Below are 27,269 nucleotides of genomic sequence, written 5' to 3'. Positions count from 1 at the left end.
AGAGCCGACCTGGCCTGGGCTGCCGAGAGCTGGTCTTCAGGAACCTCTCCAAGGTGCTTCCTGCCATCTGTCACGATATCACCGACTGGGTGGTGGGGACGAGGGTGAAGGCAGCGCAACTGTTGCCAGTGCTGCTGTTGCACGCCGAGGACCACATCACACAGCACCTGGAGATCATCCTCAGAACCCTGCATCAGGCATGCGCCGACGAGGAGAAAGCTGTGGTCAGCAGTGTGAGTGTCCTGCCATTCAAATGGCAAAGCTCTCAGCCCTGTAGACATCAGTTCTCTAGTCACTCTCCTCTGCCCTTCTCACCTCCTCATATTCAGCCACTGGCCTGGCCCTGGTGGTGCCTCCCGGCACTTTGTCTCACCTTTGAGTTCACAGGGCAAGCACGTGCAGCAATGCTCTGCTTCCAGTGTCCAGGCTGTCTGCAGTTGGCTTAAGAGACTGGCGTTTCCAGCCATTTCCACACAAACCTCGGGGAGAAGTGGGGGAGTCTGTTCATGTGTGTTTCCATAAGTATGACCATGAGTGTGCTCTTGCTTGTATGAGTACATGTGCAGTTGTGTGCATGCTTATGGAAGCCCAGATATAACGCTGGATATCAGTTGCTGTCCATGGATTACAGGATCTCTCACTGAACCAGGAGCTCTCAGATTCAGCTAGTCTTACCTAGCCAGCTTGCTCCGCGGTCCCATGTCTGTCTCCTGGGTTCTGAGGCTGTCATCCCTTCCTTCCTTTTCCATGGATGCTGGGATCTGAACTCTGATCATCAGGCTTGTGCAGCAAGAACATTGTTCCCTGAGTTACCTCCCTGGGCCTTTTCATGAAACGTGTGAACATATGTTTTGTTGGCAGAATGAAGGATTTTATATCTCCCAATATGGTTTATGAAGAAGCGGGAGGGGCTGGTGAGAAGTGCTATGTGCAGGCTGCTGTGTCCGTGCTCTGTGCCTTCCCTGTGTGCTGCTCCTGCCTGCTCTGTGGTGCAGGTGCAGAGCTGGCTCTGCAGCTCCTCCTGGCAGCCCTCACTGCTGCCCAGCTCTGTGTCATGTCCTCTATGAGTGCCCTGTTATGGAGACAGCAGCGAGGGGCCTGTGGGGCTGGCAGTGCAGTGCCCTGCATTTGGTGTCACGGTTTTGCATCTCAGCCTTGTCCTTGGCATTCTTGAATTCCCCAGGGTGTGGAGGCATTGGTTGTGTGAATGAGACACTTGGGCTGCTCTGGGCTGCTCGTGTCAAATAAGGCAGGAGAACCAGACACACGGCTTCAGTGTCCTGGGTCCCATTTGCCTTGGTCTCCCCCATGAGAGAAAGGAGGGTGTATGCTTCCCTGCAGGTCCTGTAAATCATGCCCTCTGACAGGTGGAAAGCCCTGTGGGTAAGCCCAGTCACCAGTGGGAGCCCTTCCTGGCTGTGGCCGTGTTTCCAGAACTCTGCGTCTTCCCCTCTTTCTTGCAGTGTGTAAGAGCTGCAGAACTCATTGGCACCTTCGTCAACCCAGAAGTATTTCTGAAACTGATCTTAGCCATGCTGAAGAAAACATCCTCTGCCTCTGGCCTCTTGATCCTCGCTTCTGTCATCCGGGGTTGCCCCCGGAATGCCCTGCAGCCACACCTCAAGGTCATAGCCACAGAGCTGGCCCAGGAGCACATCTGCCAAGGGTCTGAGAATGTAAGTGGGTGTCTGGAAGGGTGGGCATCAGAGTATCCAGGTGCTGGCCATCTCTGAGTGTAACTGCTGATGCTGGCTAGCGCACTGGCAGCAGCACACCCAGATGCCACTGTCAGCAGTCCTTACTTAGTCCTGTGGCCACCCACAACAGGTAGCCATTTAAATTAAGATTTCCTCTTGATAGTAGTGTCATTGGCTTGGACAGCTTGGGATACAACCATCTCCCAGGAGAATCCAGCTGGCCTTGCTGCTGTGGATAGTCATAGGTCAGGGACATGGGTCTGAGGGTATCCTGGGTCCTAACCTGGAGATGGACTACACACCACATCATTGGTGTGAACTGCACATCCTCAGGGATGTCCATGTCACTTAGCACTTGAATTCTATGTTTGAAGTAACCACTTGTGACCTGACAGACAGGTTTGCTTTAAACTGAACCAGAACAGCCTGGCCTGGACTTTACCACTGGGATATGTTCTGGTTGTTTCTACTGAGGGCAAAATGAAGGTTGCTATGTTGGAGTGTGTTAGGCATACCCTCTCCTCAGTACCCTGATCCTTTTATTGGGAGACTCTGTTCTGCTCACGGGCCAGTATACCTGTTTAGGCCTCAGTGCACCCAGAGATGGCTCAGCTCTGGAAAGCTGGGTGGAGGGATAACCACTGACTGACAGATGTCAGCACCGGTGCTCTGTGTAGCCATTTCTGTTGTTGTCGTGACAGACCTATAGGTGTGGTGTTGCACACCTGGTGTCCTAGTTACTTTGTTAGTGCTGTAATGAAACACCATGACCAAGGCAATTTACAATAGAAAGTAGTGGGGGACTTAGGATGTCAGGGGGTTAGAGTCCATGGACATCATGACAGGAAGGAAGCATGGCCACGGGCAGGCATGGCACTGGGGCAGTAGCTGAGAGATTACATCGGATCCACAAGCACAAGGCGGCAAGATAAAGCCCACCCCACAGTGACACAGCTCCTCCAACAAGGCCATGCCTCCTAACCCTTTCCCAGCAGCTCCGCCAACTGGGATCCAAGTGTTCAAGTCTCTGTGCCTACGGGGGCCATTCTCATTCAACCCGTTCACTTGTAATGCCGGCGTTTGGGAGGTTGGAGGGTCACAGGTTCAAGAACAGCTTGGGCTACATAGTGAAGCTCTACCTTAATGGAAAAAAAAGAGGAGGTAACTAAGACATTTTATTTTTAAATAACAAAATACTAAGGGAACTTCGTGGGAATAGGGCTGGAGTCTTGGGAAGGAGTGAGGAAGGACCATACTCATGCACTTAACCCCACTAGGTGTCCATGTTTCCCAGAACTCAGCTAGATAAATTGCCAATCTGTCAGCTGCGTGTTTCCCTGGAAACACAGAACATTCCCCTTCTGGAAGGTGTGGCTTCGAGTCTTGAAGAGGTATTTCTACATCTCTTACAAACTTGACAGCAAGGAAATTGTGGCCACGTGATTTCTTAGTGTCGCTCCCAGAGAATGTAGATCTCCTGGCCTTTCAGGTTCGTTTGTGCTAGCTCTTAGCTAACAGGAGAGTTATTGTCCAGCCTTGTAGCAGAAGGGGTTGATTTCTTTTTTAAGATGTATTTTGCTTTGTACATGTCTGTGTACACATGAGTGCAGGTGCCATGGAGTCCAGAAGAGGGCTAGGAATCCCCTAGAGCCGGAGTTACAGGTGTGAGCCACTGGACAAGAATGCGGGGAACTGAACTTGGATCCTCTCTGCACGAGCAGATGTTAGCATTGACCATTGCTCAGCCGAGAGGAAACTGACAAAGCTTGAGAGCACAGAAGGACTCCAGAGGCCCTTCTCCTTCCAGTGTGCTAGCACATTCTCGTCCTCTGTCCAGGGACCCTAGGCTCAGAGAAACCTAGGATGGACACATTACTTTCTTCTTGCTGGATCTGAAAGGACAGAGGTATTTCAGTGGGCTCAAGGCCCATAGACTTGGAAATTGACAGCTCAACTCCACAGTGCCTCCCTACCCACTTCATGTTAAGTTGTTTGGGATGTTGGATATCTTGTGGTCACAAGAACATGATAAGAACCTCTTTAAGAACAAACTGAGGGCTGGTAAGATTTCTCAGCAAGTAAACTAACTTGTTTGAGGGCTGGTGTGTAAGTATGTGAGCTTTTATCTATGGCCTATGTATGACTTGCCTGTCACTGCCATTCCTGTTTATTCTGTGCTCTGTGACCCTGTGGAATAGACGAGGTAGAGGACTGATAAAGGACATGAATGCAGAAGGAAGCCTGTGGGATCTCTGTCTTCCTGCAGCCTGCTGCCAGTACTTCACAGGGTCCCCCTGGCCACCCAGCCATGGGTCCACAGGAAATGCACCTGAAGCCAGGAGGGGCCAGGAATGCACAGCTTCGCCTCCTGCATCTGCATCTGTCAGAAAGCCTGTGGTCTTTCTGTGGTGCAGACTATTTTAAAGTGGATCCAAGACACTCGGTCATTTCAGCCTGGGAATGTCACAAGGTTGTTCACTGTGAGGTTTGGGGGGTTGGTTGGTTGGGGGTTTTTGTTGTTTTTGTTGTTATTGTTGTTGTTTTGTTGAGACAGTCATGTGTAGCCTATGCAGAACCTAAACGAGGTAGCTGAGTTTGGCCTTGAATTCTTGATCCCCCTGCCTCCACCTTCCTGATCCTGAGATAATAGGCCTGTGAATGAAAAAAGGGAAAGGGACAGAGGACAGGACCTCTCGTAAGGGGCTGAGGTTTTGTTGTAGATAGAAGGGAGAGCAGAGGCAGAGACAGCTGGGGCAGCCCATGAACATTTCCTGGCAGACTGAAGCCTTGTGAGGAAAGGGGAATAGGGCCAGGAGCAAGCCAGGAGACCAGGAGGCTAAGCAGGAGGCCAGCGTAATCAAAACGGCTGGGTTATACAGGAATCGGGGAAGTTAGGGGAAGGAAACTCAGCCCAGTCCCTAGGCTAGAAAGTTTGGGGTAGGAACAGGTGTGCCAGCCAGAATGTCCGTAATGGGAGACTGCACTCACTCCACACCTGGGCTCTCACCCAGGAAGGCAGAAATTCACAAGCTGCTTTTCTGCATACGTGTCCTTTCTCATTCTTATCCCATGTCTGTTTCATAGGTTCCACAGAGCACAGAATAAATACATATGGCAGTTTTGTTTTGGGGTGTTTGTTTGTTTGTTTGTTTGTTGTTGTTTTGTTGTTGTTGTTTTCGAGACAGGTTAGCCCTGGTTGTCCTGGAACTCACTCTGTAGACCAGGCTGGCCTCGAACTCAGAAATCCACCTGCCTCTGCCTCTCAAGTGCTGGGATTAAAGGCGTGTGCCACCACTGCCCGGCTGCAGATGACAGTTTTAAGTTTCAAGATATGAGTAAACATTCACAGTGTGTATTCTTTGTTTTGTTTTGTTGTTGTTGTTTTGAGACAGGGTTTTTCTGTACAGCTCTGGCTGGCCTGGAACTCGCTTGTAGATCAGGCTGGCCTCTACTTCCCAAGCACTGGGATTAAAGGCATACCCCACACCATTTCCTGGCCCATAATATGTATTAATCCCTCTGTAGCTTCTCTGCTGACCCACTGTGCCCTTCTCAGTGGCTGTGCTCAAGTCAGGGCCTGCCGCCTTCAGGTGGGGTCTGCAGCTTCTCTGCCTCTTGCTGCATGCATGGGTACCACACTGACAGTGGGCTGAGAAGGGAGGGATGCTGACTCCTGCTGTTGTCTTCCAGAATCTCTACCTGGAACATCTGCTGCTGTGTGTGCAGGCTCTGCTGTCTGTGTGTCGGGAAGACTGTCGTGCTGCCAGCCTGCAGCTCTTGGAGGTGCTAGTGACAATAATGGCAGTCTCAGATGCCGTGGGTCTTGAGAAGAAGGTAAGCGCACAGCACGCTGCACTGCAGTCTCTTTCCACAGGAGATGTAGTTGTCTTCTGTCAGCCTCCAGCATGGTTGCATTTCAGACCTAAGGCAGGCTTGAGTAGCAAAGATGAAAGAATTCAGAATATTTAAAAAGAGTCTCTCACAAGATGGCCCCCAGGGAGTGAAGGCTGTAATACTGGGACGCTGGACAGACCCTGTGCTGCCCTTCCCTAATCTCTTGTGCTTCAAAATGTTCCTGTGCAACCAAAAGCTGTAGATAGAGAAGGCTGATGGCTGGCCTGTGGAGCACAGTCCTGGAGTTGTTTCTGTCCTCTTTTTTTTGGTTTTTTGAGACAGGGTTTCTCTGTGTAGCCCTTGTTTCTGTCCTCTTGACTCTGCATTTAAGTTTTAATATATCTTTTTTCTTTTTTTTGTTTTTCTTTTTTTTTTTTTAAGATGTCCTTATTATGTAGCCCAGGCTACCCCTGAACTTCTGAAGGCCAACTTCTGTCTCACAAAATAAGGTGGAGAGTGACTGAAGTAGACACTAAGTGTCAACCTCCGTTCTCCACGTGCACGCACGCACAGATCTGTTTATCCCTGTGAGCCTCAATAACCGTCTGGGGCCAGGTGCTACTGCCTCAGGGTGAGCTAGAGCAAGGCTCTCAGCCACCCTCCTGGGCCTGCAGGAGGGTTAGCTAGCCTGTGGAGACCTGCCTGAGGGGGCCTTTTCCTCTCTTGTTGGATACTTTCTCAATTCAGACTCTTCTCTGTGAAGAAATCTTTGCCGAGCGTATGTGTCATATGTCATCAAAGATAGCTTGTCACTGACAGGACTATGAGTTCTAGCAAGGCCGTGCCTGCAGGCCACAGGAAGGGAGCCAAACCCATCAGATCAGGAACAGAGACATGACCCCACTGCCCTGGGGACTGTCAGGGGCTGCCTGGTGTACTAAATCCTCCTTCTGCCCACCACTAACCTTTGTAGTGGGTTCCAGAGAAGCCAGCAAGTCATTTTTACCTTGAGGTCTGGTCTGGGTAGGAGAGCTAAGGGGGCAGAGTACAGGCAGCCATCAATGGGCACTGTTTACAGTTTGGGGGATTTGGGTGGTGGCTTTGTTGTGTTTGTGAGGGTGGAGTTTTGTTCGTAGCTGGGGGTTGGGCCAGGGACTCATATATTGGCACACACTACACTATGCCTGTTTCAGCCCTCTTCCAGTCAGTTGTTTCAGGGCTTTTACTTTGTTTGGGTTTTTGTTTTTTTTTTTAGTTGTGTACATATGTGTGTGTTTGTGGGCATAACCACATGTGTCCTGAGAGACCAGAAACATCGGATCCCCAAGAACTGTAGTAACAGATGGCCGTGAGCCCCCTAACTCAGGACATCTACAAGAGAGCTAGCTATACATACTCTTAGCCATTGGGCCATCTTTCCAGACATGGATTTTTGTGTCTGTTTTATTTGTTTTAGTTTTTTGTTTGTTTGGTTGGTTTTTTAGACATAGGGTTTCTTCCTGGCTGTCTTGGAACTGTCTTTGTAGACCAGTCTGAACTGAAACTCATAGACATCTGCCTGCCTCTGCCTCCTGAGTACTGGAATTAAAGGCATGTGCCACCACGCCCAGCTGGACTTTTTAAACAAGATCTTTCTGTGTAGTGCAGGCTGACTTTGAACTCTTAATCCTCCTGCCAGAGTTATCTATAGTGTAACAGTTTCTTTTTTTTTTTTCATGTGCACAATGTGCATGCAAGCATGTGTGCATGCACGTGAGTGTGCATGTGTGTGTACTTTTGAGAGATTATTTGATTTGTGTATGTGTGTGTGCGTGCAGTGCCTGCAGAGGGTGGACGAGAGCTTCAGGTTCCATGAAGTTAAGAGTTGTGAAGTGGAAGCTGGAGAGATGGCTCTGCTCTTCCAGAGGTCCTGAGTTCAATTCCCAGCTACCACATGGTGGCTCACAACCATCTGTAATGGAATCTGATGCCCTCTTCTGATGCGTCTGAAGACAGCTACAGCGTACTCACATATATAAAATAAATAAGTCTTTGAAAAAAAAATTTGTTTAAAGTTGTGGATATGACCTGTTCATCGTGAATGCTGGGAACTAAGTTTAAGTCCTCTGCTAGAGCAGTCGGTGCCCTTAATTGCTGAGCCATCTCTCCAGCCCTACCCACTTGCTTATCTGACAGTCTTTTACTGGCTCACTCAACAGGCCAGGCCAGCCAGCAAGCCCTAAGGACCACACCCACTCCATCTCTGCCTCTCCATTGCCGAGATTACAGGCATATACCACCATGCCTGGCTTCTCATATGGATTCTTAAGACCAAATTCAGGGCCTCGTGCTTACGAATGACTGGGCAGTCCTGCTCTCCCCCAGCCCCGTCTTTAAAACTAGTCCCTGTTAGCATAGCCTCTGAGCAGCTTTCAGGAAACACATGCATGCACAGACATGCTTGCTCGTGGGTTCGTAGACACACACACAAATGAGCTGTGCTTCTTGGGTTGCTGAGTGAATGGCTTTGAGTCTGTTACTACCTACTATAGACACAGCACTGACAGAGGCAGGAAGTGTTGTGGAGAGGCATCAGCCCTGATGTAGCCCTGCTATGGCCCCCTGCCTGCTCTTTGGTGGGCTGGTCCTACAGTACTTACCTCCTGGTCAGATGCTTCTGTTTAGCTGATGTCTCCTGTAGAGTCCAGTTGGTCTTCTCACTTACATTTACTGATGTCCTTTTCTTAGACCTCAGATGACAAGAATTGTCAGGAATGGTAAGCTTTAAAGAGTAGACTCCAGCCGGGCAGTGGTGGCGCATGCCTTTAATCCCAGCACTTGGGAGGCAGAGGCAGGCGGATTTCTGAGTTCGAGGCCAGCCTGGTCTACAGAGGGAGTTCCAGGACAGCCAGGGCTACACAGAGAAACCCTGTCTCGAAAAACCAAAAAAAAAAAAAAAAGAGTAGACTCCAAGCCGGGTGCTGGTGGCACATTCGTTTAGTCCTGAGTTCAATTCCCAGCAACCACATGGTGGCTCACAACCATCTGTAATGGGATCCGATGCCCTCTTCTGGTGTGTCTGAAGACAGCGACAGTGCACTCACATACATGAAATAAATAAATCCTCTAAGGGGCGAGCGAGATGGCTCATAGTGTAGAGTTGCTTGCCACCAAGCCTGACAACTTGAGTTTGATCCCTGGAATCCAGATGGTGGAAGAGGAGAGCTGACTCCTTCAAGTCATCTGACTTTGACACATGGACCGCACGGTGGCCCGTGTACCCTCTTCCCTGAAAGGAACATCAGTAAATGTAGCCCTGGAAAACAACAACTGAACTCTAAAGTTGGGGTTATAACTCAGCTGATAAGACTATTTACCTAGTATGATACAGCATGAAACTATGTTAGCACATGCCTATAATTCCCACACTCAAGTTAGAAGCAGGAGGATTCAGAATATGAGGTCATCTTGGCCAGCCAGACTACATGAGATCCTGTCTCAAAAAACCTTTTTTTGTTGTTGTTGATTTGGGTTTTTTGTTTTTTGAGTTATTTTATTTTATTTCATTTCATTTTATTTTATTTTATTTTTTGAGACAGGGTTTCTCTCTGTAGCCCTGGCTATCCTGAAACTAACTATAGATCATGCTAGGCTCAAACTCAAGAGATCCAACTGCTTCTGCTCCCAAGTGCTGCAGTTAGAGGCATGAGCTGCCACTGCCACCACTCAGCCAAAAAAAATATTTTTAATTTAAAAATTAGTCTGGTCCCAATCTTTGTATACCCTCTTCTAGGCTCAGAAGACCATGGATACGCTGGCTGAGGTGGAGGATCTCCCCAGCAGTCGGGATGTCTACCGCAAGCATGTGGGCGCACTCCTGGAGCGGCTGACAGCCTCCCATGGCGAGTGGACAGTGCACTGTGTGCAGCTGCTGAAGTTCATTGTGCTCCTCACGCAGGCAGGTGAGCGTCAGGGAAATGGCCTGGACCCCGACATAGTTCTCGTTAGAGTGACAGGGTCTTGCTGCATAGCTCAGGATGGCATCAACCCAGGTCTGCTCCTGCTTTGTCCTCCCACATGCCAGGTCACAAGCAAGCCACTGAGCCCAGGAGAAATGTCCTCCACAGAAAGCCTTGAAAATAGGGTGTACCATGGCTTCCTTTAGAGCTTGTGTTTTCAATATGTCTGTTTTGCAGTGAAATTCAGCATCTCTAGCCACAGAGGCTGTTGTGGAAGTGAGAAGCGTTGCTTTAGAACCCTTAGTGGGTTTTATTTTTATTCTGTTTTTTAACATTTTTAATGCCGAGAGGTGCGGCCCCCTTCACAAATCCCACTTGAGCCCCCAGCTCTGGGGAGGAGAAGCTGTAGATACAAGAGGCATGGCCCCCCTTCCAGGCTCCAGCCATCCAGCATGGCACTCTCTGTGCATTTGCCAGAAGGCATAGTTTGCTTCGGTGTTTTAGAATATGGACAGATCAGAAGGCAGAGGTGGTATCTAAGGACTGACGAGATGGCTCATTCAGTCAGGTGCTTCTTGAACAAGCATGAGGATCTGAGTCTAATCCCCAGAGCCAGTCATAAAATGTCAGCTGTGGCATTGGAGAGATGGCTCAGCAATTAAGAGTACCTGCTGCTCTTGTGGAGGATATAAGTTTGGTTCCCAGCACCCACGTGGTGGCTCACAGCTGTCTCTAACTCCAGTACCCGTTGATCTAATGCCCTCTTCTGATCTCTGCATACTACTACCGGATACACACGCACATGAACACGCACACACACACACACACACACACTCAGTGCACATCCAGGCAGTAGTATCATGTTCCTGTAACCCTGGCTCTGGGGAGGCAAAGACAGGAGGATCCTTGGGACCTGCTGGCCAGCTAGTCTAGGTGACTCAGGGAGCCCTGGCTGCAGTGAGAATTTGTTTCCAAAATGAAATGAGGAGCTCTTGAGGAGAACGCTTGATGTCAAACTCTGGCTTCCATGTGTGCATGCCCACACAAGGGAATGACAGCAGGCCATCCGCCTCTCTGAGAGGACCTGCCTTGCTGGATAGGGTTGCTCCTGGCCCTGTGATCCTGTATCATGGGAAGGTTCTGCCACATCCTTCAGGACCCAGTACCCTTTCTTCTCCTGGCCTGTGTCAGCAGAGGGGCCCTGTGTACTCAGCCTGGCTGCAAATAGGGGCATTGTTGTACTTTGAGTGTGGCTTGGTGAGTGCCCTGTGTGGCCTCCGGTTCTACCACAGTCAATGTGGCTCTCCTTTCCGATTGGCCCAGCTCACTCTGGGGCCGTTTCCCACCACCCTCTGGCCCCTAAGCTCCTGGACCTATTCGGTGTCTGGAAGGTAGAGTGTGGGCATCGAAACCTATGTGTCGGGGCCTTTGAGGCTTTCTGTTCAACTTGCTGAGATGTAAGACCAGAAGTACAAGGACTCACTTAGGGCAGCAGCTGCTCCTGTCCCTGTCACTGTTGGCACAGCATCGGGGCTGCCTGTCAGAGCAGAGCACTGAGGTCACATTTGTCTGATCTGACCAATGGCAGAGCACACCCAGGTCTCCAGCCAGGAGCTAAGGATGCAGCTCTGTTCCCTGTTTCCAGTCCCCAGCCCCAGGAAGAGCTGGACCTGCACTAGAGCACATTTCTTGGGGTGAACTTGTTTAGTATTGAAGACTGGGTCTCATGCAGCCGAGACTAACCGCAGACTTGGCTATCTAGCCAAGAAGAAACCTGAAGCCTGCCTCTTGCCTCCTGTCTCCTAAGTGCTGGGGTTACAGCTTTCCACCCTCATGCCTGCTTTATGCAGTCCTGGGCTGGAATCCAGGACCCTAAGTGTGCTAGGCAGGCACTCTATCCACGGATGGATGGATAGCCCTAGCCCCTCACTCTAGATAATTTTCTTGACAGTTTCCTTCTCACTGTAGTTGAGGTGAGAGAGTCAGCTTCCCTCTCCTGCAGCCATCCCCTTTCTTCCTTTGTGAATGAAACTCCCGCCTGAGTACTTGGTTTTATTCTGAGTGCTGCCTCATCACTCGCAGGTTTCTGTTTCCCTTCTCCTCAGACCCACACCGTTGCAGGTAGACACCGCTGCTGCCTCCTTAAGCCTCCAATGCTCCTTTACAGACACTGGACCTACAGGGGTTTGAGAAACTGAATCTTGAAATGGGAGGTTTAGGTGGCTCGCCATGTTGTCCTGTTGTAGAATTAGCAAACTGTACCTGGGATTATGCTAAAATACTAAGCCCCACTTAGGGCTCTGGGCACATCTGAGAAGCGCTTGGGGCCGTGTTCTGGAGAGTCAGCCATATATGTCCAACTCTAGAGACTGTATCGTTCCAGTCACCAGGCAGTGAGCCCTCAAGTAAGAGGTTGCCTATGAAGTCTTTGTGACCTGGGGGAAGGGTAGCTGAAGGGACCAGATCCTGTTTCCTGGCTTTCATACCACAAGGCTTGAGCAGACGGTGGACATGCTTTGAATGAATGCTTTTGGTGCTTTTTTTTTTTTTAAGCGATATCTCTTGACTTTAGTTTTAGGAGTTTGAATGAGTAGGCCTTCGTTGAGGACCATCCCGGGTTCTTGTAAAAATGCCAGGCATTTTGTTGGTTGGTTTGTTTTATTTTGTTTTTCAAGACAGTGTAGACTGTGTAGCTCTGGCTCCACTGGAATTGTTTGTGTAGATCAGGCTGGCCTTGGATTCAGAGATCCCCCTGCCTCTGCTCTGCCTCCTGCTTGCCAGGATTAGAGATGTGCGTCACCATGATGATGTTGGCCCTTGGAGAGGTAGAGACAGGTCAATCTTGGGCTCAGTGACTTGCCAGCCTAGCCTAATCATTAAGTCTCAGGTCCATGAGAGACCTTGCCTCAAAACAAGAAGTGGATGATCACTAAGGAACAACTGGGGGCTGAGATGCTGTTTCAAGTTCAGGGCCAGTCTAAATCCTCTGTCAAAAGAAAAAGGGGGCAGGGGAAAGGGTTCAGCCATGAAGACCTCTTGCTGCTCTTGCAGAGGCCTGAGGCTTGGCTCCTAGCACCCATGTCATATGGCTCATAACCACTGTGACTCCAACTCCAGGGACGTCATTGCTTCTGGCCTGGTCCTGCAGCTCTGCACACATCTTCAGGCACACATACACAGTATTAAGAATAGTGAAGTCATTTTTTAAAAGGTTTATTTATTATGTATAGTGTTCTGCCTTCATGTATGCCTGCAGAAGAGGGCACCAGATCTCATTACAGATGGCTGTGAGCCACCATGTGCTTGCTGAGAATTGAACTCAGAACTCTGGAAGAACAGCCAGTGTAGCCTCTGAGTTATCTCTCTAGCCTCCAGAAGTAAATTTTTTTTCTTTTCTCTCTCTTTTTTTTTTTTTTTTTTTTTTTTTTGGTTTTTCGAGACAGGGTTTCTTTTAAGATTTATTTATTTATTTATGTATGTGAGTACACTGTCTTCAGACACACCAGAAGAAGGCGTCGGATCCTCATTACAGGTGGTTGAGAGCCACCATGTGGTTGCTGGGAATTGAACTCAGGACCTCTGGAAGAACAGTCAGTGCTCTTAACCACTGAGCCATCTCTCCAGCCCTAATTTTTTTTTTTTTTTTTTTTTTTTTTAAGAAAGAATTTAGAAATTGTAAAGAGAAGCTGGATTTGTGTCTTGGTCATGTGATGGGGATGCTAGAGATGATCTTTTGTTAGTGTACTCAGCCGTTGGGAGAGCAGATGTCAGGAAGGGGAGCTGTGCACCGTGGCTTGCAGGGCGCCTTCCCTTGCACTCCTGTCCCTGAATCTGTCTCCTGCCCCAGCAGGGAGGCCTGGGACGCCATCAGCTGGCTGCAGCCCCTTTTCCCTTTCCTAGGCCCAGCTGTGGGAGAAGCTCTGCAGTATGTGATCCCCACCCTCAGGGCCTGTCTCCAGCCCAGCACAGACCCACACATGCGCCTGAAGCTCTTCTCTGTCCTGTCCACGATGCTGCTGAGGCCTAAGGACACTGTCGACTCTCAGGGGTAGGTCAGCCCTCAGGTCTGTGTCGGAGGGGTCTTCCCACGCTGCCCTGGCCAGGGCCCCCAAGGTCCAGGCTTCTTGGTGGTCTGTATCTCTAGAATCCACCCCACTAGATAAACAGTGATCTTGGTGAGTGCACCACAGAGACACAGACAGTAAATCAAAGTCACTTTAGGGGAGTCATTAAAATTCCATCGAGTGAGAAAGTTTTAGGGCATATTAACTATTAATGGCTTCTGTTTCGCTGTTCTGTTTTAAAAGCCTTTTGGCACCTTTTAGACGGAACAGACCTGACTGAATTAGCATTGATGGTGAAGGCTTAGGGGTAGCTTCTGTTATCTCAGAAAAGCTCAGAGGCAGCTCTGCAACCTAAGAGCCTCCAATTTTATAGCTTTGAAGTAAAGAGAAAGTGGAACAAAGAGCTTAGGAAAGAACAGGCTCTCGGGAGGAGGGAAGCCAGCCAAGACCAGCCCAGACCAGCCAGCCCATCCTGGGAGAGGACGGGAGAGCGAGGAGCTGAGTGTGGTGTAGAAAATCAGAGCTGCCCTGGAAAGAAGACCACATATGTATGTGCACGTGTACACACATGCACACACACACACACACACCACACACACACGCACGAACGGTCAATGCCTTCCTTGGTTCATTGAACAGAATAAGATTCAAATCATTCTGGGACCTCCCAATCCTGACAGCCTGGGTCTTACAGATGGAGACCTGAGTTGGCCCCGTGTGAACTCCTGGGACACCACACACACCCCACCCCACCCCCCACAAAAACTAAAAAAAAAAAAAAAAAAAAAAAAACCTGTCACCATGAAGTGTGGTCAGCAAACTATAAAGTTCCCTACAAGTTGGTCGTTCTAACCTTTCTCCTTTGAGTGCACTCTTACTGTGGGGCTGACTGCCAGCCTCTTACACACTGCAGGAAATTCTGTTTCCTGCTATCTAAAAAACCTCAGGGCTGAAAAGGGACCATAAAAAGGTATTAATGAGCGTCTTTGGCAGCAGGCCATCGAGCAGGCGTGTACACGGGAGTGGAGTGAGTAAATGACTGGGCTGCCACCAGGCCGTAGCGTTTTCCACACACCCCGTGTGCTGAGGAACAGTGCCACCCCTGACCCACAAACGCAGCTGCCAGGTTTGGGCCAGGTTCCCAGTGACACACTTCAGACCTCTCCAGGGATCAAGTCAGTCTAGAGAATCCAATTATGCAGATGAGCTACTGAGTGAGAGATTGCTACTGTTTGGGTAGGGACAGTCTGACAATAGCATTGTCTTATAGTTTCTATTCCATGAGTTCTATTGCCATGACAGAACACCATGGCCAAAAGAGATTTAAGGAGGAGTTTATTTCACTTGAACTTCTAGATGACAGTCCATCACTGAGGGAAGTCAGGGCAGAAACCTGGAGCTGATGGAGAGGCCATGGAGGAGGGCTGCTAACTAGCTACTTGTTGGCTTGCTCTGCCTGCTGTGTTATAGCACCCGGGACCACCAGCCGAGCCGTGGCACCACCCACAATGGGCAGGTTCCTCCCATCTCAACCACCAATTAAGAAAATGCCCTGCAGGCTTGCCTACATTCAGTCATGATGCCCTCAGTCATGATCTCTCAGCTAAGTGTAGTTTGTGTCGAGTTAACATAAAACTAGTCAGCACAAAATACCATTTGGTTTTGATTTATACATCACAAAATGATAGAGTGAAAGGTTGGTTGTCCAGTCAAGGCTCAGTCTAAGGATGTCATCTCTGGCAGGGAGTCAGGATTCTCAACTTAGAGAAGCTCTTCCAGCAAACCCGAGTGGTAGCACCACAGCATCCCACCTACCACACAACCGAGACCCCCCACTCCCCCTACCGCTGCCTCACACTCCTGTCTGAGCTGTAGAGATGCCTGTGAGGGAGCGGGAGGGAACTATAGAAAGCTCTACCCAAGCCACTGCCTTTGCTTCAGTCCTTTTGGTAGCCTTGAGTAAAATTTCACGTAAAAATTGTGGACTAGGGCCCAGTGGGATGATTGAGTGAATAAAGACATCTGCTTCCAGCCCTGACAACCTGACTTCAGTCCTCAGGACCCCCATGGTGGGAGAAGGAAGCCAACTCCTGAAACTGTCCTCTGACTCCATGTCTACACTGTGGACATGTACCACACCCCACCCACACATACAATACATAAAGAAAATGTAATGCAAAATTAAGGAACAAAATGACAGCCTAAGGCCTAGGAATGTAGCTCAGTCGGGAGAGTGGTTCTCCAGCTCACAGGAAGCCTTGGGTTCCATCTCCAGCACTGCATAAACCAAGAGTGGTGGTGTATGCCTGTGATCCCAGCACTCAGGAAGTGGAGGCAGGGGGATCAGATATTTCAGGCTAGCCTAGACTATAAAACAAGACCTTGTCTCAAACACTTGAGGTATAGCTCAATTGGGAGAGCGCTTGCCCAGCATATAGGGCTCAGTCCCCGCCTGGACGAGTTGGGAGTGGTGGATATGCCTGTAGTTCCTGCACTCAGGGAGGAGACTAAGACATTGAAGATCATCAGCTCCAGCTATATAGAAGTGCTGTCTTCAGACACACCAGAAGACGGCGCCGGATCCCATTACAGATGGTTGTGAGCCACCATGTGGTTGCTGGAGTTGAACTCAGGACCTCCGGAAGAGCAGTCCGTGCTCTTAACCACTGAGCCATCTCTCCAGCCCTACATAGGAATTTGAGTCCAGCCTGAACTACATGAGATCCCAGCTTTTTAAGTTAAAAATGAAAGTAGATTATGGACCAGCAGCAGTGGGGAGAGAAGTCCTGAGCACCTGGCAGACTGTCTGCTCTCTGAAGGGTGAAGCCCTGAGCAGTCTGTTAGAGAAGGCCTGACAGACAGCTCTTCTTCATAGAGCCTCACATTAGTAAGACTTGCTGGCATCTAATGTATGAGAGTTTTTGGTTTAGAAGCATTTGTTTTGTCTTTAAAGCATAATCATAAAAGAAGATGTTTTGTGTGCGTGCAGATACCTGAAGAGGCTCTTAGAGGAGATTGCGTTTCCCTGGAGCTGTGGTCACGGGGTTGTGAGCCGCCTGGTGGTTCCAGGGACCACACTCGGGTCCTCTAGAGGAGCAGCGAGTGCTCTTGAGCACCAGGTCATCTCCAGCCCCGTGCTACTTTTTGTTTTTCTTGGTTTTTGAGACAGGGCTTCTCTGTGTAGCCCTGGCTGTCCTGAAACTCACTCTGTAGACCAGGCTGGCCTTGAACTCACAGAGATCCTTCTGCCTCTGCCTCTCTAGTGCTGGGATTAAAGGCGTGCGCCACCACACCCAGCCCTTATTTCTTGCTTCTTTTGTTTTAATGGTATAGAGGGCAGGTTCAATGGATGGTGATGGAGGCGCCATGTGACCCACATAGCTGATCATGGTGCAGCACTTGAGCACAGGGTCCCCACCCCACACCCACCACCTTACCAGGTCACTTCACAAGGGTCTCCTTGCAGAGGGGCACAGGGTCAGGTCCAGTTCCGTTCCCAAACTGGAGCGTGTTCTTCAAGAGTAGTCTGTGTGTCCTTCTTCACTTGCCCTCTTGTTCCAGACAGTTCCATGGCTACCTAGATACGGTAATAAATGACATCCTAGCCCCCAACCTGCAGTGGCATGCAGGGAGGACAGCTGCAGCCATCCGGACAGCTGCCATATCCTGTCTGTGGGCACTCATCAGCAGTGACATCTTATCGGCCAAGCAGGTAAGGACAGTTGTGACCAATTGTTTGTCCGTGTGACCTTATAGAACTGTGTCTTTCAGTTTGCAAGGAAAGCTCTAAAGGGCTGAGGTCTTAGTGCCTGGTTGTCATAGGCTCCATCTCCTTGAAGGATCTGGGATCTGGTCTCTGCCTTAGGTTTACAAACTGTTTTAGTTTCTTGTCCTGTTGCTATGATAAAATACCCTGACAAAAGCAACTCAAAAGAGAAAAGGGTTATACCAGGTCACAGGTAAGGTCACAGTCCATCATGGTACAGAAGTCAACGGCAGCAGGAGCTTGGACAGCTGGTCACATCACATTCACAGTGAAATGCAGAAGCGTAGTGGTGTGTGCCTTTAATTGGAAGATAGAGGCAGGTAGATTTTTGAGTTTGAAGCCAACCTGGACTACATAGCCAGTTCCACGCCAGCCACCGTTATATAGTGAGACCTGTCTCAAACAGAGGAGCCGACAGCAGGGAATGCAGGCTGCTGCCCAGCTCAGTTTCTCATTTTATATACTCAGAACCTCAAGCCCAGGAATCGGTCCTGTCCACATGTCAATTAGCCTAATCAAGGTAGTCGCCCAGAGGCATGCCGGAGGATACTCAAGGTCCTAGCAGGTTGACAGTTAGCCCTAACCACCACACAAACCTATTAAAGATTCTTTAAGTTCCTTCCTAATGTACGTGTCTCACTGTAGCATAACCAAGACATTTTCAGCTGGGAGTTGTTCTTTTACAGATCTTGAGACATTCCTGCTGTTTGTTTTATACGAGTCTTCAAAATCAAATGTACTTTACAGCTGCAGTGCACTATGATGCGATTCTGACTGGCCACAGCCCAGTGCTCCCAGCTTGTGGCTAAGGTATTGGACAGTGGTAATGGTGGTGGTTAGCAGCAGATCTCAGAGTCACAACTTGAGTATGAATCTGAATCCATCACTTAACACTCTGCTTATCTATCTAAAATGTTCCTTTGATTCTTATGGCTATAGCATGAAAAATGGGATTTTCCAAGTTTAGCCCTCAGCATGGTGTCTACAGTGAGAGCTGCGCCCCCCCCCCACCCCCGTGCCAGGCTCCGTGACATCATTCACATACTTAGGCAGCTACAGTGTTGGGGCTAAAGAGACGGCATGCCAGTGCCAGCACCTGCACCTGACTTTGGATCCCAGCATCCATGCTAAAAAAAAAAGGCCAAGCCTGGTCCCAGGGGTGACTAGCATTGTGAGAACAGAGGGTGGTGGCTGGAGAGATGGCCCTTCCGCTCTTGCAGAGAACCCAGCTTCAGCTTCTAGCACCCGTGTCTGCTGGCTCACAACTCCAGAGGATCTGATGCCCTCTTCTGGACTCTGAAGGCATGCACATGGTGCACATACAGACGAGCAGACAGCACACACAGAAAGTGTGTGTGTGTGTGTGTGTGTGTGTGTGTGTGTGTTGGAGAAGGATGATGGAAGATGTCTGGTATCAATTCCTGGCCTCCGTAAGCACGTGCACACACATGTGCGTTATGTCTGCTGCAACTGCACACAGAATGATTGGTACCAAAGCAAGTCCTCCATCAGGTACTAGTCTTCTCCTAAATCAGTTTCTACTGAATGCTCTTCAAAAAATTCCAAGCTTAGAATGAGGGCTATCCCTGGGCTGAGTTCTACCACACAGAGATGAAATGGCCGAGGTGGCAGGCTAGGCCTGAATTGCTGTAAGCATGGCTAGTGAAGTGAGCCAGAGACTGTAACTACAGAAACTGTGCTTCTGCTTCTGCATGGTTCCCGTGCCATCCACTCACAGCATGTGAGCGCCCCCTGCTGACAGCAGAAGGTTGTTACCTGACTCTCACGTTGCACAGCAGCATAGGTAGGATCGGAGGACCTCGACTGAGCAAATTAAAACAGATATGATTGAGATGATCTGAAATTTAGAATCAAGATCTGAGCCGAGAGAACATTTGCTCTTAGAGAATGCAGTATTTCTATTCCTAGAACAGCAAAGCTGCAGGCAGAGCCCTCCCTTTGTGCTGTGATCTAGTCCCTCTTGACATGGATGCCCTCCCCAAGGTCCCCCCACCTGCTTCTCCCTCCATCTTCCCACTGGTGCCCTACCTGGTCAGCCATCATCCTGTGGTCCCCCACTGCTGCACCATGAAGGTCCATTTCCAGAAGCCCTTCTGCTTCCCTGGAAAGTGGTACAGAAGCATCCACTAGGTGGCAGTACACACATAACTCACCTGGCACCACCTGCCCTCCCCAGCCCTCTCACCTCCTCAGCAAAGGTGACTCCTCAGGTTGACCATGAGAGCCCTGCTCAGGCTGCTTAGAGACCTGGGAGCCTTTCACTAGCTCACGCCACCCTCACTCTCCTGTCCCATGAAGCCTTACAAGTGCATCTGAATGTGGTTTATCTCCCAGGCCCACCCTCATTACGTGCTAGGCAAGTGCTCTGCATGCGAGCCACACCCTAGCCCCTCCCTGGGGGTTCTCAGCCACAGCCCAGCCTCTCACTGGGGGATTTTAAGCAAGTCTTCTGTGGCTAATCTGTACTCCTAACTGACTTTACTTTTAATTTTGAGACAGGAGCTCAGTAAGATTCCTCAGCTGGCTTTGAACTTCCTCTAGTCCAGGCTGACTGAATTATGAATGTCCTGCCTCAGCTTCCAGTGCTCACTGGGATGTGACAGGGCTCTGCCCAGCATTAACTACTTTCAAAACAATAACTTCCCTGTGACAGCTCTGTGGCTCCCATCACTCCCTGCCTCTTCTCTCTATCGCACGCACCCCTGGAAAACCGCCTACACTTCAAATTTTATTTTAGTTAGAGCAAAAGGTTCTTTTGTTTTAATGGTATCTGTGGTGTGTGTGTGTGTATGTGTGTGTTCATTCATGAGCGCCAGAATAAACTTTTGAATATCCTGGCTAGTTTTATGTCAGCAAGACACAGGCTGAGGTTCTCCGAAGAGGAGGAAATTGCAATTATGAAAATTCAGCTGTAGTAGGACATTTTCGTAATCTGTGATTGATGTGAGAGGGGCAGTACATTGTGGTTGGGAACACCCCTGGGCTGCTGGCCCTGGGTTCTAAACGAAAGCAGGCTGAGCAAGCCAGTAAGCAGTACTCCTCTATAGCGGTAGGTATTAGAAAAAGCGGGCGGTCTGGCTAGCTCCTGGCCTCCGCCATGTTCTCGGTCTAACAGCCCCTGCTAGCCAGGACCCACGGGATGTTGGCGTGGCTGCTGCCTCCACGTCAGCTCCGTGGCATCCATGGCACTAAGCATGGCCCTGGGCCAACCCCGCCACCCTCACAGTGCTCGGCTCAACCCGACAATATTCTTGCAGTACCCAGTAGACTGAAGACTCTTAATGCTTAAAGGTCACTCAGTGGATTTATATATCAGCAAATACTCAGTACACACGATGCCCACACACTTAGAATTGCTAACCCGATTACCTAACCTTGATGTTTATAACTACCTTAGACTGCTAGAGACAGGCGGACATCCGCCTCCCTCTTCTGTCCTCTCTCCCCTCCTCTCATTCCTTCCGCCTTCCAACTCCTAGCTTCACCCACCTCTTCTACTGCCCAATCACTGGTCTAGCATTTATTTTACAAATTAAGGTGGGCAGAAGGTTCACAAAGTCACCTGTATACTGATTCACTCTGGAGCCCCTCCCAGGAAAGTAGAATTAGCATCAAAATTCAAGACCAGGGCTATTCACAGCACTCCTCCATGGCCACTCCATGCGTCTGCCCCTGCCTCTAGGTTGCCATAAGATTTGAGTTCCTGTCTTGGCCTCCCTCAGCAGACTATGATTCAGGATATGTAATCCAAATAGCCACTGCCCAAAACTGTTTGGTTATGATGTTTCATCATAGTGACAGCCTGCCTGAGGAAGACAGCATCAGAAGCTATCCCTCACCGGCTGTCCACTGTGGTTTACAGAGGATTGCTTACTGGCCTGGTACTGGCTAACCATCAGACCATAGGGATCCTGGATTTCTGCTTCCCTGCATTTGGAATATAGATGTATACCACCACACCCAGCTTCTACATGGGTGCTGGGGGTTGAGTTTGATTCTTGCAAGCTCTTTATCACCTGAATCTTCTCTCCAAGCCCCTCATGGGTTTTTTGTTAGTTTATTGATCCCCCCACCCCACCCCCCTTGGGATGGTTTTCTGCAGGCCAGGCTGTCCTAGAACTCCCTGTTTAGCTGAGCCTGCCCTTGAAGTGCTGGGATGACAGGTGAGCTGATTGTCTCTGATTCATATGGTCAGCTTGCCTTGTGTGGCCTGGCCTATCCTCTTAGCCAATAACAATAAGTGACCCAGTGCCTGTGCCTGTGGGGGGTGGCTACACCACACTGAAGTCGGTGGCCTGTAATCCCAGTGCTCAGGAGGCAGAGGCAGCCGGAGCTCTTGAGTGTGAAGACAGCCAGGGCTACACAGAGAAGCCTCGACTGGGAAAAACAAAGAAATAATTAAAGTGATTCAAGGGTCGACAAGGTGACTCAGCCTGAGAGCCTGCGTGTGCTCCCCAGGAGCCATGTGGTGAAGGGACAGAACTGACTCTTGCAGACTCTGCACATGTGCACCTGCACACCCACAGACGTACACATGGAAAGTAACAAAACTTGTGTTATTAAAAACAAAACCAAGAAGATTCAAGTCTACTTGTAGGTGCGATTTGACATAGCATTCCGAGCTGCATTGCCTGGCCGGGGGTGCTGATGCCATCTGACAGCATTGGTGGTCCCACATTCCTCACACGCATTTGTGACCTGCAGGTGCAGGAGGCACAGGAGACCCTGATGCCACGAGTGCTGGCCACGCTGGAGGACGACTCCCAGACCACACGCCTGATCTCCTGCCGCATCATCAGTATGTTCCTCAAGAACTCAGGGGACACCATGGAGCCAGAGAAATTCCTCAAGATCTATCCTGGTGAGACAGCAGACCCACCACACACACACACACACACACACACACACACACACACACACACACACGTACACACACCACGTTATTTAGTAACTTCTTTTGTAGTCAGACATAGAGAGTATTTCTTTTGACCCTTGATTAAGTTGATACTGTGCATCCATATGCCGCCACAGTGACAGATGAGCCGGCCCTGACTAGCAGCCCAGCGTGAGAAGCAGGGAGATGATGGGGCCAGCCTCTGTTTCCAGGACCAGGAGGGTGTAGCCAGTAAAGGTGGGAGACCCTCCTTGCAGCAGAAATTGTTCAGGTCCCCAATTTTAAAAAAAAAAAAAGACATGAAATGAAGTTTCTGTCCGCCATTGCTAGAGAGAGCAGTCTCCCTGGATCTGGGGTGGTAGGCGTGGTGGAGCCAGCTGAACACCAAGCAGATAGTGGGGCTGTCAGAGCCAGCAGGATCCCACATGGTGACCAGGAGGGGACATCTGTTAGGAGCAGAACACTGGCACAGAGGAACAGATCCATGCTTAACACAGCTCCCAACACATTGTAGTGACTGATGGATGGTCTTCAGGACAAGTGACATTAGAGGCTTGAGGACAAACCCCTTATAATTCTTATTTAAAGTGGCTTGCTATTGTCAAAAAGCTAAAATAATAACATCCTTTAGAAGCAAGTTAACACCTGGCCATTCTTGCACACTGCTCTAATCTCAGCACTTGAGTGGCAGAGGCAGGGGGATTGTTGCAAATGTTCAAAATTTCAAGCCAACCAGGTCTATACAGTGAGGCCCAGTCTCAAAACAAACAAGAAAGACAGGTGTGATGGCATGAAACTGTAATCCTAGCACTTTAGGGGTGAAGGCGAGGAACTCCAGTTCAAGACCAGCCTTAGCTTCACGAGCCCGCCTCAAAAAGAACAAAAAGTCCAGGCTAGGCATGCTGATGTATGCCTTTAACCCTAGCACTTCCAAGGCAAGCAGGTCTCCGAGTTCGAGGCCAGCCAGGGCTAAAGAGGGAGATCATCTTTTAAATGAAAAGTCTCCCAAGTGCATTAAATAAACTCTGAAACGGCTGAAGGAGAAGTGAGTACACTGAAGGCCTTTGGCTCCCTAACACAGCCCCTGGCAGGAGGAATCAGGTCTGTTTCTCCAGGGCTGAAGGCAGACTCAGTTCTCAGGCCTACAGAGCAGAACACTGAGGTGGGACAAGCCTCTACGAGAAAACCCCGCAGGCTCTGCCGGCCTCTCCCACTGGCATTATGTTTCTGGTTGCTTTGTTCTCATTTCAACCCACAGCCTGTGTGGCTCTACTTTTTAGCAAGTTAGGCTAATGTGTGCTGCCGACTGCCAGGGCTGGTGGCTTCCTACTTTGTGGGGAGTGCCAGTGGGAGCGTGCACATGTAGGGCACACCTCTGCTCTGTGGTTATGGCAAGCACAATGCTTCAAACATTGCTGCTTCTTAGTGCATGGCGGAGGCTGTTGGAAGGATGACCTAGGCTGGGTATAGGTACCCAAGGCCAACTCTGAACGGGGGACAGAGAGGTTGCTCACAAAGGGCAGTGCCAGCTGCCACCAGCCTGTCATCTTTGCAAGTTAGCCCCAGTGAGCATCAACTCCGTGTAACTCCAGAACTGGTCTGGGTGCCCTCAGGCCTGCAGTGGGGGAGTCTTTGTGCTCGGGTTCCATGCCTCAGCCACCTCTTGACTGAGGTGTAGATGGTTTCTTTCTGTGCCTGTCCAAAGAGTGTGAGCAAGAAGCATCCAGAGCCGAACATGCTGGGAAGTCCTGGTTAGCCCCATGAGTCCTTCCAGCACGTCCTGTCCTAAAGCCTGTGCACTCTGTGTGTAGTGATGCTTTCCCTGCCTTCAGTAAGCCAGACCCAGCCTGCTCACCATCAAAGGTGCTTGCAACATAAACTCAACTCTCAGGGACAGATGACAGACAGCCTTCCCAACCAACACTCAACTGTTACCACTTGCATATTTTCCAGAAGGTTCATACTATAAAAGTAGGTTCCACGCTGGGCAGTGGTGGTGCACGCCTTTAATCCCAGCACTTGGGAGGCAGAGGCAGGTGGGTTTCTGAGTTTGAGGCCAGCCTGGTCTATAGAGTGAGTTCCAGCACAGCCAGGGCTACACAGAGAAACCCAGTCTCAAAAAACCAAAAAAAAAAAAAGATAGGTTCCAGGTATTGCTTTTTATCCCCTTTGGGCAATTAAGATAGGTTTAGCCCACGATGGTTTAGACTCTGTTTAGCCTAACTGGGCCTCAAACTTATGACAGTACTCCTTCCTCAGCTTATCAGGTGCTTGTATCGTAGCTGTGTGCTGCCACAAAATGCCTGGCTTCAGAGAAGGTCGGGGTTGTTCTGTTTGTATTTTGTGGGCAAGCCTAAGTTTAATGAAACTCTACCCATTACTTTAAAAGTTTTTGCCTATGTCAGGTAGTGGTGGTGCACTCCTTTAATCCCAGGACTTGGGAGGCAGAGACAGGTAGATCTCTCATTTCAAGGCCAGTCTGGTTTATGGAACAAGTACTAGGATAACCAGGGCTACATAGAGAAACCCTATCTTGAGGGGGGACAAAAAGTTTCTCCCTGTCAGGAAGGATAGATTTGTTTTTGGCAGCAGGCAACCTGGTGAAGGAATTTCCACAGAAACAAACCAAGGCTGACCCCGTGGTCGGGTTACTGGCCTCAGGTTCTTGAGCCTGCGGCAGTTGTGAGGAAGGTTAGCCGCGTGCTGTTGTCTGGTGTGGATTTGAGTCTTCTTAGGGGTCTCAGGGCTGTTGGGACTGAACAGCTTCAGGGGAGTGAGGGCCATCATTGAAGGTGCCCAGTGCTAAAGGCACCTTCTCAGGTGGGTTCTTGGTCCCCTAGAGCAAAGGCCCTCACGCCTCTCACTCTCCCCACAGAGCTCTTGAAGCGCCTAGATGATGTCTCCAATGAGGTGAGGATGGCAGCTGCTTCCGCCTTGCTCACCTGGCTGAAGTGCATAGAGAGCTCGGACGGGAAATCCGCCTATCAGAGCAGCGTTCAGTTCCTGTACAGGGAGCTGCTGGTCCACCTGGATGACCCAGAAAGTGCCATCCAAGACACCGTCCTAGGTGAGCTCTCCAGGGCCCACAGTCTGCCCTGAGTTACTAGGCGTGTGAGTGTTTGCCTGTGCATGTCTGTGTAATGCATGTGTGCAATAGCCATGAAGGCCGGAAGAGGGCATTGGCTACTCTCGAGGTGGTTGTGAGCTGCCATGTGATATGAGAATCAAATCCAGGTCCCCTGGAAGAGCAGCCAGTGCTCTTAACTGCTGAGCCGTCTCTCCAGCCCCGCTTCTCTATATTCATATTTACTTTGTGTGTGTGTATGTGGGCTTGTGTGCCAAGCACGGTGCACATGGAGATCAGAAGACAGCTTGCAGGAGGCGAGTCTCTCCCTCCAGCATTCGGATTCCAGGGATGGAACCCGGGGTATCAGATTTGGCCACAGACACCTTTACACTCTCAAAACAAATAAGGTGGAGAATAGTAGAGGAAGACACTCCAGCCCTGACCTCTGACCTGCACACACATACACACACACACACACACACACACACACACATAAAGCGGGGGGATAGAAATACTAAGAATGCTGTTACAAATGGCTTAGCATGCAGGAAGGACACCTGGATGCTGCTGACTTAGAGGGAAGGAGGGTGGGAGTAGTCATTGCAGGGCTGAGGGAAGACTCCCGGCTACACTGGAAACTCCCTCTGGCTTCCTTGGCTTAAGCACCTGCTGGAAGAGATTGCCATTTGTTTGTTCATAATAAAACACATTGCAGGGCCAGTGAGATGGCTCAGCAGACAAAGGCACTTGCTGTCAAGGGTCGAAACCTAAGTTCAATCCCCAGGACCCACGTGGTAGAAGGAGAGAAACCTCAAAGGTTTCCCCTTGAAACCTTTGAGGTTCTACATGCATTAGGAAGGTGGTTTCAACCCTGTGGGATCTACCCAGCAGCCAGAGAAAAAACCTGCCAGCTCTGTAAAGTTGTGAGGTGGGCTCCCAGCCCACTGCTGCTGGATTCAGGGTTCCGTGCTCTCTTCTAGAAGTCCTCAAGGAGGGCAGCGTCCTGTTTCCAGATGTGCTGGTGCGGGAGACAGAGGCTGTCGTGCACAAACATCGCTCAGCTGCCTACTGCGAGCAGCTGCTACAGCACATGCAAACCATGGCTGCCGCTCGGTGACCGTGTGCATCACCCACTGCAGAGAGACCATGGTGTCCTGGAGACCTCGCATCTAAGACAGCCATGTCCACAGGCCTGGCTCCCTAGGACCCCACCAGCCATCAGGTGGTTCTGGAGCATCAGCTCCTGTTTTTCCTAAGCAGATTCTGAGATTTTGAAACATGCCTACTTTTCACAGAAGCGTCAGAAAGCTAACATTAAAGTTAAATGCCCCCAGCCATGCCAGCTTCCCAGTTAGCTGCCTGAATGTGATGTTTTTATTCAAGCCCCAGGGGGTCTTGGGCTGCTTTCAGACTCACCATAATGCTCTTCACATTGCTGGAAAGCCAAAGCAATTGTAAAAACAACAGCCATCCACTTCCTCTGGGCTCTGTCCCATCATCTTGTGCTGAGGACAGTGTCCAGTCTTGACTCACTGATAAAGTTTCTCCCAGTTTTTTTGGTTTTTGACACAGAGTTTCTCTGTGAGGCTTTGGCTATTCTGAAACTGTAGATCAGCCTGGCCTTGAACTCTCAGAGATCCACTTGCCTCTTCTTTCCCATACTGGGATTAAAAGCCTGCACCACTACTACCTGGCTCCTCCCAGATTTTAAATACACCAGAATGTCTTGCAATGTGGGTGCAGTGTCCTGGTGTTTCTGTTTCTCAGCATTAGCGATGCTCGTGGGTAAAGGATAGGAAACCAGCAGTCAGTGAGGTAGTCATGCCCCAGTGTTTTTTCCACCAAGTGCCTAAAAAAAAGACTTCTAAGTGGTTGTTATCAGCAGCCAGTATTTTTGTTGTGACGATGTGGGGGAGGGGTGGGGGTTTCCAAAGAATTTTAACATTTCTGCTTTGCATTTATGGAATTAAATTATTTATTATAGTTAA

General features: G+C 49.8%; 1 protein-coding gene across 1 annotated transcript; it reads left to right on the top strand.

Moving 5' to 3' along the window:
* Nucleotides 1–27,269, top strand: Dnaaf5 (dynein axonemal assembly factor 5; the record flags this gene model as incomplete). Its single annotated transcript, XM_028756022.1, has 9 exons — nt 1–233; nt 1,464–1,676; nt 5,388–5,531; nt 9,304–9,472; nt 13,370–13,517; nt 17,095–17,245; nt 22,025–22,181; nt 25,090–25,281; nt 26,262–27,269. Coding segments are annotated over 9 exons (1,544 nt in total), but the record flags the coding sequence as incomplete, so codon positions are not given.

Source organism: Grammomys surdaster, unplaced genomic scaffold (assembly GCF_004785775.1).
Source record: "Grammomys surdaster isolate TR1022 unplaced genomic scaffold, NIH_TR_1.0 126109, whole genome shotgun sequence".
NCBI lineage: Eukaryota > Metazoa > Chordata > Mammalia > Rodentia > Muridae > Grammomys > Grammomys surdaster.
Note: the sequence above shows the minus strand (reverse complement) of the source record. Positions and strands in the feature narration are given on the sequence as shown.